The sequence below is a fragment of the Brachycentrus maculatus genome, unplaced genomic scaffold (assembly GCF_059751285.1).
Source record: "Brachycentrus maculatus isolate JH-2025_06_01 unplaced genomic scaffold, ASM5975128v1 h1tg000349l, whole genome shotgun sequence".
NCBI lineage: Eukaryota > Metazoa > Arthropoda > Insecta > Trichoptera > Brachycentridae > Brachycentrus > Brachycentrus maculatus.
In genome coordinates this window covers 787247-800686 of record NW_028281098.1, presented here as the reverse complement: position 1 = coordinate 800686, position 13440 = coordinate 787247, and the positions used below count along the sequence as shown (strand labels likewise).

At 31.9% G+C, this 13440-nt stretch overlaps 1 protein-coding gene across 2 annotated transcripts; it reads right to left on the bottom strand.

The window, feature by feature from the left end:
- Nucleotides 1-7937: 7937 nt before the first annotated feature.
- On the bottom strand, nt 7938-13232 carry LOC148303771 (transmembrane protein 14 homolog). Of its 2 annotated transcripts, none has more exons than XM_088269425.1 (5): nt 13179-13232; nt 12957-13054; nt 11360-11407; nt 9941-10031; nt 7938-8464 (listed from the first exon to the last, which is right to left on the bottom strand). In XM_088269425.1, exons 1-5 carry the CDS (start codon nt 13217-13219, stop codon nt 8350-8352), a joined length of 393 nt encoding a protein of 130 aa, XP_088125551.1. In that variant the 5' UTR covers nt 13220-13232; the 3' UTR covers nt 7938-8349. The 2 variants fall into 2 exon arrangements, with proteins under 2 accessions (XP_088125551.1, XP_088125552.1); XM_088269426.1 differs by having other exon boundaries at nt 13123-13207.
- Nucleotides 13233-13440: the final 208 nt, after the last annotated feature.

Below are 13440 nucleotides of genomic sequence, written 5' to 3'. Positions count from 1 at the left end.
GATATTTCAACAGATGTCATAAGGCCGAGGATTGACGTATTATTTTATCCAAAGTTCCACACCATGAAAAAATCCCTCCAAGTTGAACTGAGGTTCGAAACTTGGAGCAAAGTGAAAACACAAACGCTTATGTCAGCCGCGTATGGGGCATGTCCTGTTAAAACACATACGGTTATGCGAGCCGCGTGGATCCGGTTAAAAATATTATCAAATAGATCCTCACCTAAATCTCTTAAACTTCTATGTGCTTAAAATTTTCAAAGACAGACAAGAGCAGAATTTAGAAAATATTTTAATAATCTGACCGGTTTATTTATTTACAACATTTATTTAAAAAATAACTCCTAATTGGAGATAATCCAGATATGTGAACAAGTATTTGGACACACTCAAAATGTTGCAAAACAAAATTTATATTAGTGAGATTTCACCGTAATTTGTAAATAAATAATATAATTTAAAAATGCCAATTAATTTTACTATTATTTTTATAATACGAAGAATTTTTTCCAACATGTTTGGGAATTTTTGTACCGAGTTGCGAAAACTATATAGTTTAAATTTTAAGCAATATGTAAATCATTCCTTTTTACGGTTACACTAGATTTAATTAATTTTATTTAAAAAAATTAATTGTTGATGAAAAAAAACATTCGAAAATGATGTGACAATAAACTGAGATTAATGAAATGACTATTGATCATTGCAATTATTCAAATTGTACGATTTGGGCAGTCTTCGGTTAGTGAGCAAATTTTATTAAACCAGCTCGGTTATGAAGAAAATAGGCCAGTAAATCAATTCCTCACTTAGACCACTCTTTGATGTATTAACACATTGTTGTCGGGCAGTTTTTTCATCAACCCCGACGCTAATTACATATACTCAGACAGTCGGCCGCCCGACCCTCAGTATACTAATCACAAATAGCCGCAAACCCAATTCTGATCTGTACAATGTTTTTTGGCATCTCTCGCACTCTACCAAAAGTAAGCAAATAGAACGCTTATAAGCATCTCCCGCTCTCTACCAACAGTATGTAAAAGACGCTTTTAAGCGTTTCCCGCAAACAATGTGTTAATAAATCTTATAACATTAACGATGATGATGAAACTAGAGAGCTAGTACTTGATGATGGCTAAAGTAAAAGCAGTCGTTAAATACAGTGGCCGTTCAACAAGGTGATAGTTAAGCAAAGTGGCCATTACACAACATGGTCATTAAATAAAGTGGCCGTTCAAAATTTGACATTAAACCAAGTGGTCATTAATCGAAGACTGCCTGATCCTTTAGTTGGTAAAACAAGTATTTGATACATTTGCTTTTTTCCGCAGTATTTTCGCATATTATTTTGTTTTTATTTATTTCGAAAATGATTTAAATGAATTTAAAATAAGTCAATCGCCGACACGCGGAATCGAAGCGAATAAATATTTCAATACTTAGACAACTTTTGTATATATTTTCAGAGGCAAGTACTTTGTAATTTGTCCGTAGCGACTTCAAACTATTGAATGTTTTAAATGCTTTACACGACAGCTGGTCTGTTAAAACTGTACCCAGTCACCGCATTTTAAATCAGTTGTGACATTTTTCACCACGTGGCGCAATTATGACATCTTTTATCTTGTATTATAAACAAATTTTATGTTACAAAGAGAGTGAGTAAGTTACAAACCGTTTAGATAATAATCACTTTTTAACTTTGAAGAAGATGACATTATCTATATACAGTGCCAGCTCGCTAATCCGAATGCTCTGTAATCCGAAACGAGCTGTAATCCAAACTATTTGACAGCTCCGACTTTTGCACATTCCAAATTCCACCTTCCGGAGCCATGAAAGCTTTTAACATCGCCATCAACTGGGCTAAAGAAGTCGTCCAGAACAGAACACAGGAATCGATGGTTTTGAGACAAATGCTAGCCTTTGAACACCAGTTAGGTTCATTGCTTCAAAAGGAAATATTTGATTTTTTCAATCTAAATTTAAAATGTTATATTTTTAACTATTCATTCAGTTCCTAAATAAAAATGTTAGATAAAAAACATTTCCGAAAACCCAATTTACTTTTTTCTTCCATTTTTCAATCCACTCAGTGCAGTATTTGTAAATTTCGGTTTCCTTCAACTTAATATACAAATAACAAGTCTTAAATATTCGATTTTTCTAATTTCTTGTCTCGCTTTGCAATGTAGCCGATAGATGTCACTGTACTGTCATACAAAAATAATACAAATTATTTTCTGTCATCATTCTTTCAATGTGATCTAATATCGCCAGCGTCAAATTGTATTTATTTTACAAACTTTGACATAACCAATGTGTTAAGATATTGGTTCCCAAACGGTCAAGATGTTTTATTTAAATTGCAATTTTGGTATTTCAAAATAAGTCACGAATTAAGAACAGTGAAGAGTTGAAGTCGGTTTGATTAAGATCGTTTTTCAATTGAAACTTGAAGAAAATCGAGATACAGTCTTGTCAAAAACGTCTTAAAACCCAGCAATGTAAGATATCATTTTAATTTTAAGCCTTTTGTATTATATTTATGCTAAATTCTGACAATGAAAGTGGTTTATAAGCAAAATTAAACAAAAATTAGTTACCAAATTAACGATTCATTCAAAAAATACTTTGAACTAAATGATGTGTTGTTGCTACCTCGAAAAAACAATATTATATATTAGTTTTATAATGTAATTTTTAACTCGCCTTATTTTTTTCATTTGTTTTAAATTATACGATTATCAGTATTTTGTAAATTTTTCGAACAAAAATGAAAAGTATTTAAATTGTATTTTGATAATTAATCCAAGGAATCGTGGCGGATTTAAATTAACCGTAGGTACATAATAAATTGTAAAGTATTGAAATATGTTTTTTTAGAAATATGAATTCAAGCAAAAAACTGCCAATTTAATTTGCTTTATTTATAAAATTAAATGTATTCAAATAAAGTTTTTTTTCTTCTCAATTATATTTAACAAACATTGCCTTCTGTATGAAATATATGCTGTGGTTTAAGTTTGGCAACATTGTATCAGCCAGCATGAGTCAACTTACATTTGTAAATCAGTTTTTATTATTTTTAATTTTCCATGTTTTGTATATCAAAACAAAATAAATGAACATAGCATTGAATGGTGAATTTGATTTAAAATGATAAGGAAATCCATTTATAAAAGTGTTACAACTGTCAAAAATAGAAAAACACCATAAGTAAAAAATATTTTTTACAATGGCAACACTAAGTAATGACAACATGTATTTTGTTTAGTGATTATTTTTTCAAGTGTTTTGCCCCAAAAAGAAATTAGATATAGTGTTGCCATAAGAAGCACTTAAATACCCTGTATATTCAGCTCTTTTTTGACATCTCATACATTTAAAAAAGCTCAAAAATCATGTTGGATAAGCAAAAATGTAAAAATTATACCATTTGATTATCATCAGTACAGTATCTACTTTTAACTGAGTGTAACGCATTTCTATTTTATTGTATTTTTTATAATAGAATGTAATTTATAGATTATTTATTGGAAATTTTCAAATTAATGCCAGATGTTATTTTATAAGTTGAATTAATAAAATACTTGCGTAACAGACCACATGCAATACTGCCAAACCAACCTTAAAGCATGACATTATATTATCAAATAAAGGCAACGGTGTAAAGTAGAAGGTTTTGGCGGCTAGAGTAGTCAAATTCATACTTTTCATTTGAAAAATGACAGCTACAGCCCTCAGCCGTATAACACTCTGTAAAAGACAGTTATAACTGATCGGGAAACTTGACACAAACTCGGAGCAAAATTACTTAGAGATTTTGGCCACAGATGCCACTAGAGGATATTATAAATCAAAGCAAAATGGCATATGTGGCCCTGAATATATGGAACATAGATCGAGAACTGAGATTTTTGTTTAAAACTCCTGCTACAGTGGAATCCCGGAATTCCGAACTAATTGGGGCTGTGGCCTATTAGGATTTGGAAAAGCTCGGATTATCCGAGAATTTTTTGATTCAGTAGATACATAGTACTTTACACTATACATAGTAGCTACATTATACACATCTTTTACATTTCAATCTAATATTTCAGTACTTGAGTAACCAAACAAATTCAGTACTGTATACTTTATTAACTTTTCAATAATTTTTAAATAAAATTATTTTATATATATATAATAATTTTATGTAATAATAAATGTGTTTTTCTATTTATTGTTTTAGCATTCACTTTGTGGTGAGACATGATTAAATTATAAATTAAACGTTTGTTTTTCACCACTTGAGTATTATATTTAAGCGACTAGTTTCGAAAGCTACATTTGCTTCCATCTAGTTCATGGGTCGGCAACCTTTTGTTGTAAAAGAGCCAAATATTTTTCATGGGGATCAGTGCGGGCCGCACTTGCAGTAGGTATACATACAATATTTATGTACAAATATTTTAGTTTTAAAAATAAAACGCTAAGTGTATATTTTAACGACATTTATTGTATTTAATAAAATCAATGAGATTCCCTTCGCTCCCTTTCTCGCTTCCTTTCACTCGATTGTGTATAATATCGTCCGTCATGTGCGTTGCGGCGAGAATCTCGCGGGCCGCACCAAGATGTCTCGTGGGCCGCATGCGGCCCGCGGGCCGCAGGTTGCCAACCCATGATCTATTTTATATTCAAACCCGTAGATGGAAGCATCTGTAGCTTCCGAAACTAGTCGCTAAAATATAATACTCGAGTGGTAAAAACAAGTGTTTTACTTATAATTTAATGTGTTCTTCATTCTTTGCGTGTTTTTCTTCAAAATCTTGTTTGTATTTTCCGGGATTTCGGATTTTCTGGGTTCTACAGTTAAAAATTAATGAATTGTTGGGTAATATATCCAAAATTAAACACGGGTATTGGATTGAATTCTACTTTTATTTACATATATATGATAATATGTGACGCGTTTCGTCTTATTAAGACCGAGTGTTTGATAATTATTGAGTCATTACCCAACAATTCAATATGGAATTCTACCAACTGCATAAATAAAAATTTTTAGCCATTTTTCAAATGTGCATTTTTTGCAGTAACTGTCACAGTAGTAATTAAATACAATTTGTAGTTAAAGTGTTCATACAAAATATTTCATACTTTATTTGTGATAGATTTATATTAACTTTTCTATCAGTCAATTTATCTTGGTTTTAAATGATTCAATTTTTTGAAACGTTCATCTAAAATTTAATATTTTCTTGTAAATTAAAAATAAGGTTGTGATTGGATCAATTTTTGTAAGAATAGAAGGAGAATTTTACATGTTTTTTTGAGGTTAACCCGATTGTATTATAAAAATCTATGTTTATTAATTATTAGAAATTTTATTTTCACGTCAAGTATTGACGATAATTATCTGCCCACTGAATAATTTTTAATGTTTATATTTGTGATAATTATTTTTAAATAAAAAAATATACAATATTATGTAAAAAAAAAATTGTTTTACTTTTGCAAACTTGATACTTTTTTATTACTAATTATTACTTATTTACTAATGTGCAAAGGCAAAAAGCCGCAAGTTAAAAACAGTAGTTTTGGGATAAATGAGTTTATAGTTAACTTAAAATGATGCTTTTTGCCAAAACATGTATCAAATTAATACAATTTTGAGACTATTTGGATAATGAATATCTCGGTAAAGGAAAGAGATAGAGCAAAATCTGTGATTGTATATGATAGAAACTAGTTATAAGAATGCTTCGAGCTGTGTTACGCCAAACAGCCGCAATAATCCATAATCCACAGTCGCTGAATGGTCGTCAGCAGTCTTCCGGAATGCCGGAATCAAAGTTGGAAGATGGAATATGAGGGGTTGATGCTCTCAGGACATGTCCCAACAATGTCCAACTTCTTTTTAGGACTTCCAATATAAAGGTTGCTGGGTTCTTCTCACATCCTAATTCCTGACAAAGTCATGCCACCTTTCACTCAGTATTCGCTTATTTTTAAAATATTTGAGGTTTTTGCTTGGGGTACCAAAGTACAATAAAACAAAAAGGATTCACGAAAACAACATTTATTAAAAAAAAACCATTACATTTAAAAATAACAACCACCAAATAAAAAACAAAATAAATCTTAAATACACCTGCAAAATATTTGCCATTTAAAAGTAAATAAAACTAACCGTTTTAGTGCCATACATCTTAGATAGAACTATCTAGAAGCATGATCAGACTCTTCAGCACTAAAACACCAAATATATAATGCGCATCACTTATATGAAATATGGATGCATTAGATACAAACTGTCTGATTTACAAAATGCTGTAAAATACATAAAAATTTTGATACCCAAAAATAGTTAGCATATATTTTGAATCTATTTCGCAGACAAAATTTAAGATTCTGCCGAATTTATTTGAGTTGGTTAATGACGAGATGGTAGATTTATTTATCACTTTTTAGTTTGCAGGAGGTCATTGACATTTTTCCCGTGTATGAATGAATTTCAAGAAAAAATTCAAATGCAGTTAAATTTGTCACAGTTTGATAACGCTCTCACAGGCAAAACAGCTGTCACAGCGAATATAATAAATTCAGCAGAATCATAGATGGTGGTTTGTTTTATATTAATATATAAACTAAAAATTAATATACATAGATAATGGAATTGTAAAAAGTAAATGCTGAATAAATAATAAGGCAATTTGCGTTCTTTAAGTTCAAATGAACTAATCTTTCACAATACATATACTACATTGAATATGGATGTTATAAAAACTATTATTATTTTGTGATTTTTTTTTAATGATGATCATAAATAAAAATAAGTATCTTTGAAACAGTCTTGAATCTAGTATCTAACAGACTGAATTTTTTTTCCAGTAAATTAATTTATATTTATTATTGTAGCGGCCAATATAAAATGGTATAAAAATATAAATAATATTATTTTTTATTAAAAAATATGTATGAAAAATTTATTGGAGGTACGTACAAGAATCATATATTTTTCTACTATGGCAACATTCAAATGAGTTGAATGAATCAACAAGCTTCTACCTGTATATATTAAATATAGTGAAAGAAAGAAGATAATACATATATGAATATATTTTTAATTAAATCAATAATTTTATACTATGATGCTAGAATTACACCTGAACTCCTGTGATTTCATATTTTTTATGTGGTAGTGACAAAACATTGATACAGTAATACCGTGCCAGAAAAACGGCGCGCGAAACGAGCGCTAAGCGAGGTCTATATTCCATATGTATAAATGATGGTACAGCAAAATAACACACTTCCTTGCAGAAATATCTGCCATTTTATATACAAAAACTAATGCATTTCAAACGACAAAAACAGCATTGTAGTCCATATATAAAGTTATTGGGAATGCACACACCTTACACACGACCTGTACGGTATAAACTGAGTAGGAGTCTAGTATAAATATTACAAAATCCCCAAGTAAAATATTACATTTTCCCTTTCATTGATGAATCACTGAATCTTGCTATTAAAACAGCATTTTAGTAAAATAGGAGTGGCGTTAAGCGGAGTCAGATCTCCTGGTTCCGGAATATATGAGATTGGACAGGGATCAGGACTGCCGAGGCGCTGTTTAGAGCTTCAAGGACAATTACTCTCAAGTGATAGCCGACGTAAGGGAGATATGACATGACACGCACAGAAGACATTAACACACTAAGGACGGTAAAGGTATTTCTACCCGTTGGGTCGATTGATGCTTAAGGACGGGAAGGGTATTTTTACCTTCTGCGCCGGCCTCATTTCAAAGTCAGAAAAGAAGGAATTATTTAAGGCTGAGATCTCAAGCTTGTCTCAAACATTCAAATCAGAAAGCACTCAGCCGCGCTCAGGGCTTCACATGTCTTCACGCTCAATTTTTTTAAAAATATATATTTAATATCTTTTTGTTTTTTTAAATATGTGTAGAAAATATATTTTATATATATTTTTTAACTGCTTACCTTTCAATAACTCTTTTCTTATCAAAACCATATAATTATTTTGAGGAAAAACTTATTTTTTCTATGTAAAAACGGTGTTTTGAGAAAAATATCAATTATATAAAATGTTACCTGGATTTAGAGAAAATTAAGTTGCGACTCAGCGAATACCGGGCCAAATACCATATGTTTTTATATGAATATTATGTACCAATCTCTTTATTAAGGTCTTAACTGTATGTGCACAATTATTGAATTCCAATGCCAGCGCCTGTCCTTAGTGTGTCAAGCAGGGTATTACTGTACGTGTTTGCGTTTATTGTGGGAAAAAAAGTACACTTAAAAATAAAACTGTGGAATGCTGATGATGCCATTACGGAGATCTCATTCCTAGAGCGCTGTTCTGTTTCAACAGAATCCTGGCGACTATGGCCACCGAGAGAACGCAGACAAGGCCAGCGGGCATGAATCTACCGCTGGTGTAGTAGCTAGAAACATAAATAATAATAAACTTGGATGATTTATATAGCGCCATTTTCATAAAAAACTACCTCAAGGGCGCTTATACAGGTATGGATTATGATATGAAAATGATAATGGGAGAAAATTAAAATAACATATTAATGAAAAACGTCATCAATCGGCTGAGTCTGAAGGCAGGAAAGTGGAGCCGCCGTATTGTTGCGCTTTCTTCTCGGTCTTCTTGAGCTGGAGCATGGCCAAGATGTTGGACAGGACGCCTCACTGTGTAATGGTAATGCCGGAGAGCAGCTTGTTAAGGTCCCGTCATTGTGGATATTCAACTGCAGATGGCGGAGGTAATGCTGGTCTCTTTGTTGATGCATTGGATGCATTGATGGGGATTTCCAGCACCTTGGCAGCTAGGTACTCCATGGCGGCGGCAAGGTAAGTATAAATACTCAACGTAGTAGATGCGAGCTGGCGTGTTTTGGGGTTTTAAAACTGCCCCTGTACTCCATGAAGTTTATTAATGTTGTTATATGTGTTTTTTACTATGCATAATTTGATCATCTGATTCTGAGCACATGACAAAAATTGGCAGTACAGTATTGCCAGTGAGTAGTGGGTAGGTAGGTATAAATAAGGACTCAATGATGTTAAGGGAAGATGTTCACCAAATTGACATATTCAATTGCAGCAAATTTGTGTTTAAAATCGAATCTGTAGTAGTAACACATTATCCTCTGAAAATGTCGGGTTGTGGTCCTGTGGTTAGTGTCGCGGACTCTTAGGTCAGAGTTTCTCGTTTCGAAACAACTCTATCACAATTTTATACCTATTTCTAATAATGAGCCGCTTAGGCTCACAGAAATAGTATGAAATTGAAATATTTGTGTAAATAATAAAAACACAAATATTTCTCTTTGTGAAAAAAAAATCTATAAACTATCCTTCTCTACATTATATGTATATCTTCACTAATATCAACATCTCACGCACACGCACACACACTTATAAAAATTACAATGACTAACACTCTGCTTATCATTCATCGTTCACTTTGTGTAATACCACTTAAAAACTCTACTTCATAAATACAGGTTTCCGAATAATGGGGATTTTTCGTTTGTTGAAGTTGACAATATACTTGGTCTCATTTTGATTAGGTTTTGAAAACAAGCCAGAAGATATGAATGGACCAATAACTAGAGCAAAGGAAATTTATCTCCCGTCAATTGCCACTCTGATTTTAATATTTATTATATTATTATTATTACTACTACTACTATTACCATCACGCCGTATCTCCGCAGGGGTAGACAGAAAGGATGGAACGCCATAATCTTCTGTCCTGACATACACTTCTCGCCTCCTTCACATCTAATCATACATGCCCTCCGATTACGCAGACTTTTGACACCACCAGAGTTTACGTTCTAATTGACCTGATCCTGCCAAGTATTATTACTATTATTATTACGTGGCAGCGTCATTTTACTTACCGATAGCCCATCAAGCCTCCCAGTACGGTGCTCGTTCCCAGACTCAGAGCGTAGTTGTTACTGTTTTGGGACATCTGGTAAGCTCCATAACCTAAAATAAAGATAAGCATATAATTAATGCTGCTTTCTACCACCAGATGTCATCTCTCTCTGGTTTTAATCCTGCAGATTGGTCTGTAGCAACAGATCTTTCACCATTCTCGCCTATTTTCGGAGTATATATTAATATATTCGGAGAATATATTATTATATTTCGCCTAAGTCCTCTTCAGCTCCTCATACGTCGAGCAGCCCATGTCTTCGTATAAGTCGCTTAGGTATTGTCGGCGTGGGCGTCCTCTGGCGTTTATTCCCTCCATCGTCCCCTCTATTATCTGGTGCAGGAAACCCTCTTGTCTTAGCACGTGGCCGATCCATTCGGCGTGTCTTTTGGAGATAGTCGCGAGTAGGTGCTTTTTTTCCTTGATCAATCGTAGTATAGTACCTACGTAGTATCAGATGTCATAACTGGCAACAAATAGTACTCTACAAGAATATGGTAAAATAATTTCAATACTGAAAATTATAAAGCTGAAATATGTTATGGTTTCAAGTTTAAAAATTTATTTGGAGTCAGGAAAAGCAGAACACTAAACGTTTTAACTATATCAGTTGCGTCAATAACTGGGGGGTTTTGATAATACTACTGTTTACCTTATTTATTTTTTAACACTTTTATTAATTTATTGGAAACCCAATACAATAATAAAATATAATAAAAATAACAATAATTCAAATAGCAGGTTTTCACTTAAAAGTAATCTAAAAAAACGTTGTAAATGCAGTGTATACGCAGGTTTTAGATTACTTTTTTAGATAAGTTTTTAGCACCGTAAGGGAAGGGTTTATTAATTTAAATTATAAATACAATGAAAAGATAAGGAATCTAACACTATTTAAAGAATAAAAATGACTGGATTAAGATGGAAATAATTTCGCTGTGCAGAGGCTTGGCTCTGGATGCAGTTGGTCGAATGGGCAGGTGAAAAGAGAGCGATTGACTTTTTTTTTTTTAATTACCTAACTTCCAAATGACTCTGCTAGCTACGGCTTATGCAACACCGTTTATCATATCCCTACTCAGGCTTCAACTTGATAAGTTTCATATCCTATGCCTACTCGTGAGTAAATTTACTCTTTATGTTTAAAGTTACTATAATTTCATGTAATTCATGAGTGAAAATTCCAGGCAAAAACACTCGCGAAAAGAGCAATTGCAAGTAAGGGCTTTTATAGACTCCGCCACGTCACTGTTGCCAACTAGACAGATTGACAGGTCTGCTGTAAATTTGGGGACCTACCTGAATCACCGCACTAACAGCAACAACTTTATAACACATGATAAATGTTTTGATAGATAATATAATAAACTTTACAAACCTAAAACAGTTCCAAAGAACAGTCCCGCGGTCAATGATGGTACTGATCCTAAAATATATAAAAAGTAAAGGTGAGAATGTATTTGTTTACATAATATCTCATAATATGATGAGAAAATAATGAAATAAAATAAAAGAAAATGAAAAATATTAAATATTAAGAATAATTACAATATTTCAGGCTGATGTATGATTTAAGTATTAATTAATTAAAATGTAACTTTGTTTTAAAATCACAATAAAATATTTTATTATAACTTAATTGTAATGTCTACCGGTTTCAGAGCTAACCGCTTCTGTATCAAGACTTGATCAGTGATAATCAGTCTTGATAAAGAAGCGGTTAGCTTGGAAACCGGTAGACATTATAATTAAGTTATAATAAAATATTTATAGTGATTTTAAAACAAAGTTACATTTTAATTATAAAATGGAAAATCACAAAGTTTGTGCTTCAAATATAAATTATATGTATTAATTGCCTCCGTAGTGTAATGGTCAGCACGCTCGGCTACCGTTCTGGAGGTCTCGGGTTCGATTCCCAAGGGGGGTAAAATAAATATCGTGATTTTTTCACTGTAATATTTATTCAATATCACCCTGGACTGGTACCTGAAGCGGAGGGCTGATCACCTTTCCTTCATGTGTAAACGATCAAGATAACACTGGGTTAATATGACACAGTGCCCTATGCACCATTGGGGTGCGGATAAGGGTTTTATTATTATTATTATTAATTGCTAAATCAAAAACAGATTTTTTGATTCTACTAAGTTTTATTCGTTTCAAAATGCTATAACTAGGCGAAACAATTGTCACCATATTAATTTGTATGTGTTTTTTAACAATAAAATACATCTTAGTAGACTGAAAAAATCTGTGTTTTAACAATTAATACATAAATTAAAATGGAGTTCTACAAATTAAACGCCAAATCAATAAATAAATGAGTATAATTCCTCATCTAATATGTTCATCCTTGTTTAATATACTTAAAAAGAGATTATTATTTTACACAACAATTATTATATGTATTATATTTAGTATGTAAAAAAAATGGCGACGGCCGTAAAAAAAGGAAAAATGATTTTTTGGCGTCTCTCACACTCTATTGAAAATAAAGAAATATAACACTTATAAGCGTCTCCCACTGTATACCAACAGTATGTAAAAGTTTTTATGCTTTTCCCTCTAACAATATATCTACAATAATAGTTTGTTGTTCTTTTTATTTTTCATTTTACGAAAAAATAATGGATGAATTTCGATAGCGTAATTATATTCATATATTTTTTACAATTATGTAAAAGTATCATGTATTTGAAATCACGTATATTAATTTATGTATGTGTGTGTGTGTTCATAAACATTTAATTAATTTCTTATCAAAATAAAATATAAATAAACTGATAACGTAAATTACATAATAAGAATTTCGTCAGAAAAAAACAAAGACAAAACATGAATTACAATGTTGTGGTACGCAAAAATTATCGAATATAATTTGGAAAATTTAAATTCCTCATTATAAACATTGATGCCGATCGACTTGACCGATATATTTTATTTCAAATTTAAATATGTGTAAATTTTCTTACCGGCTTTCACGTATCCCAGGACTCCTCCGGCGGTGACTGCAGCTGCGTAGGCGTATCCAATAAAGTCGGCCATTTTTCGAGGATATTTAAACGTGCGGCTGAAAAATAAAATTTACGGTACTTACACATAATAATATTCTGTCAGATAAAGCCGATAAAAACGTACCAGTCGAACATCGCGGCCTACAAGATGTTTATTCAAATAATGAAAGCGGCACAAACCTGTCAGGAAGAAACGTCAGAAAATTTGTGGATAAAATCATAGATTATATTAGCAATTTTAAGTCATAAACAAAAGGCGTTCGACAACTAAAATTGATCATCGGCGATCGTGTAAAATAATTATTTATATTTGGATTATTTATGTAGAGATATTTTTATAAAAGTTTTTGCCTAAAATTTTCAATCACGAAAACATAATTAAAAAAAAAAAACCCTTATCTGGACCCCAATTTTGCATAGGGCACTGCAACATATAAACGCA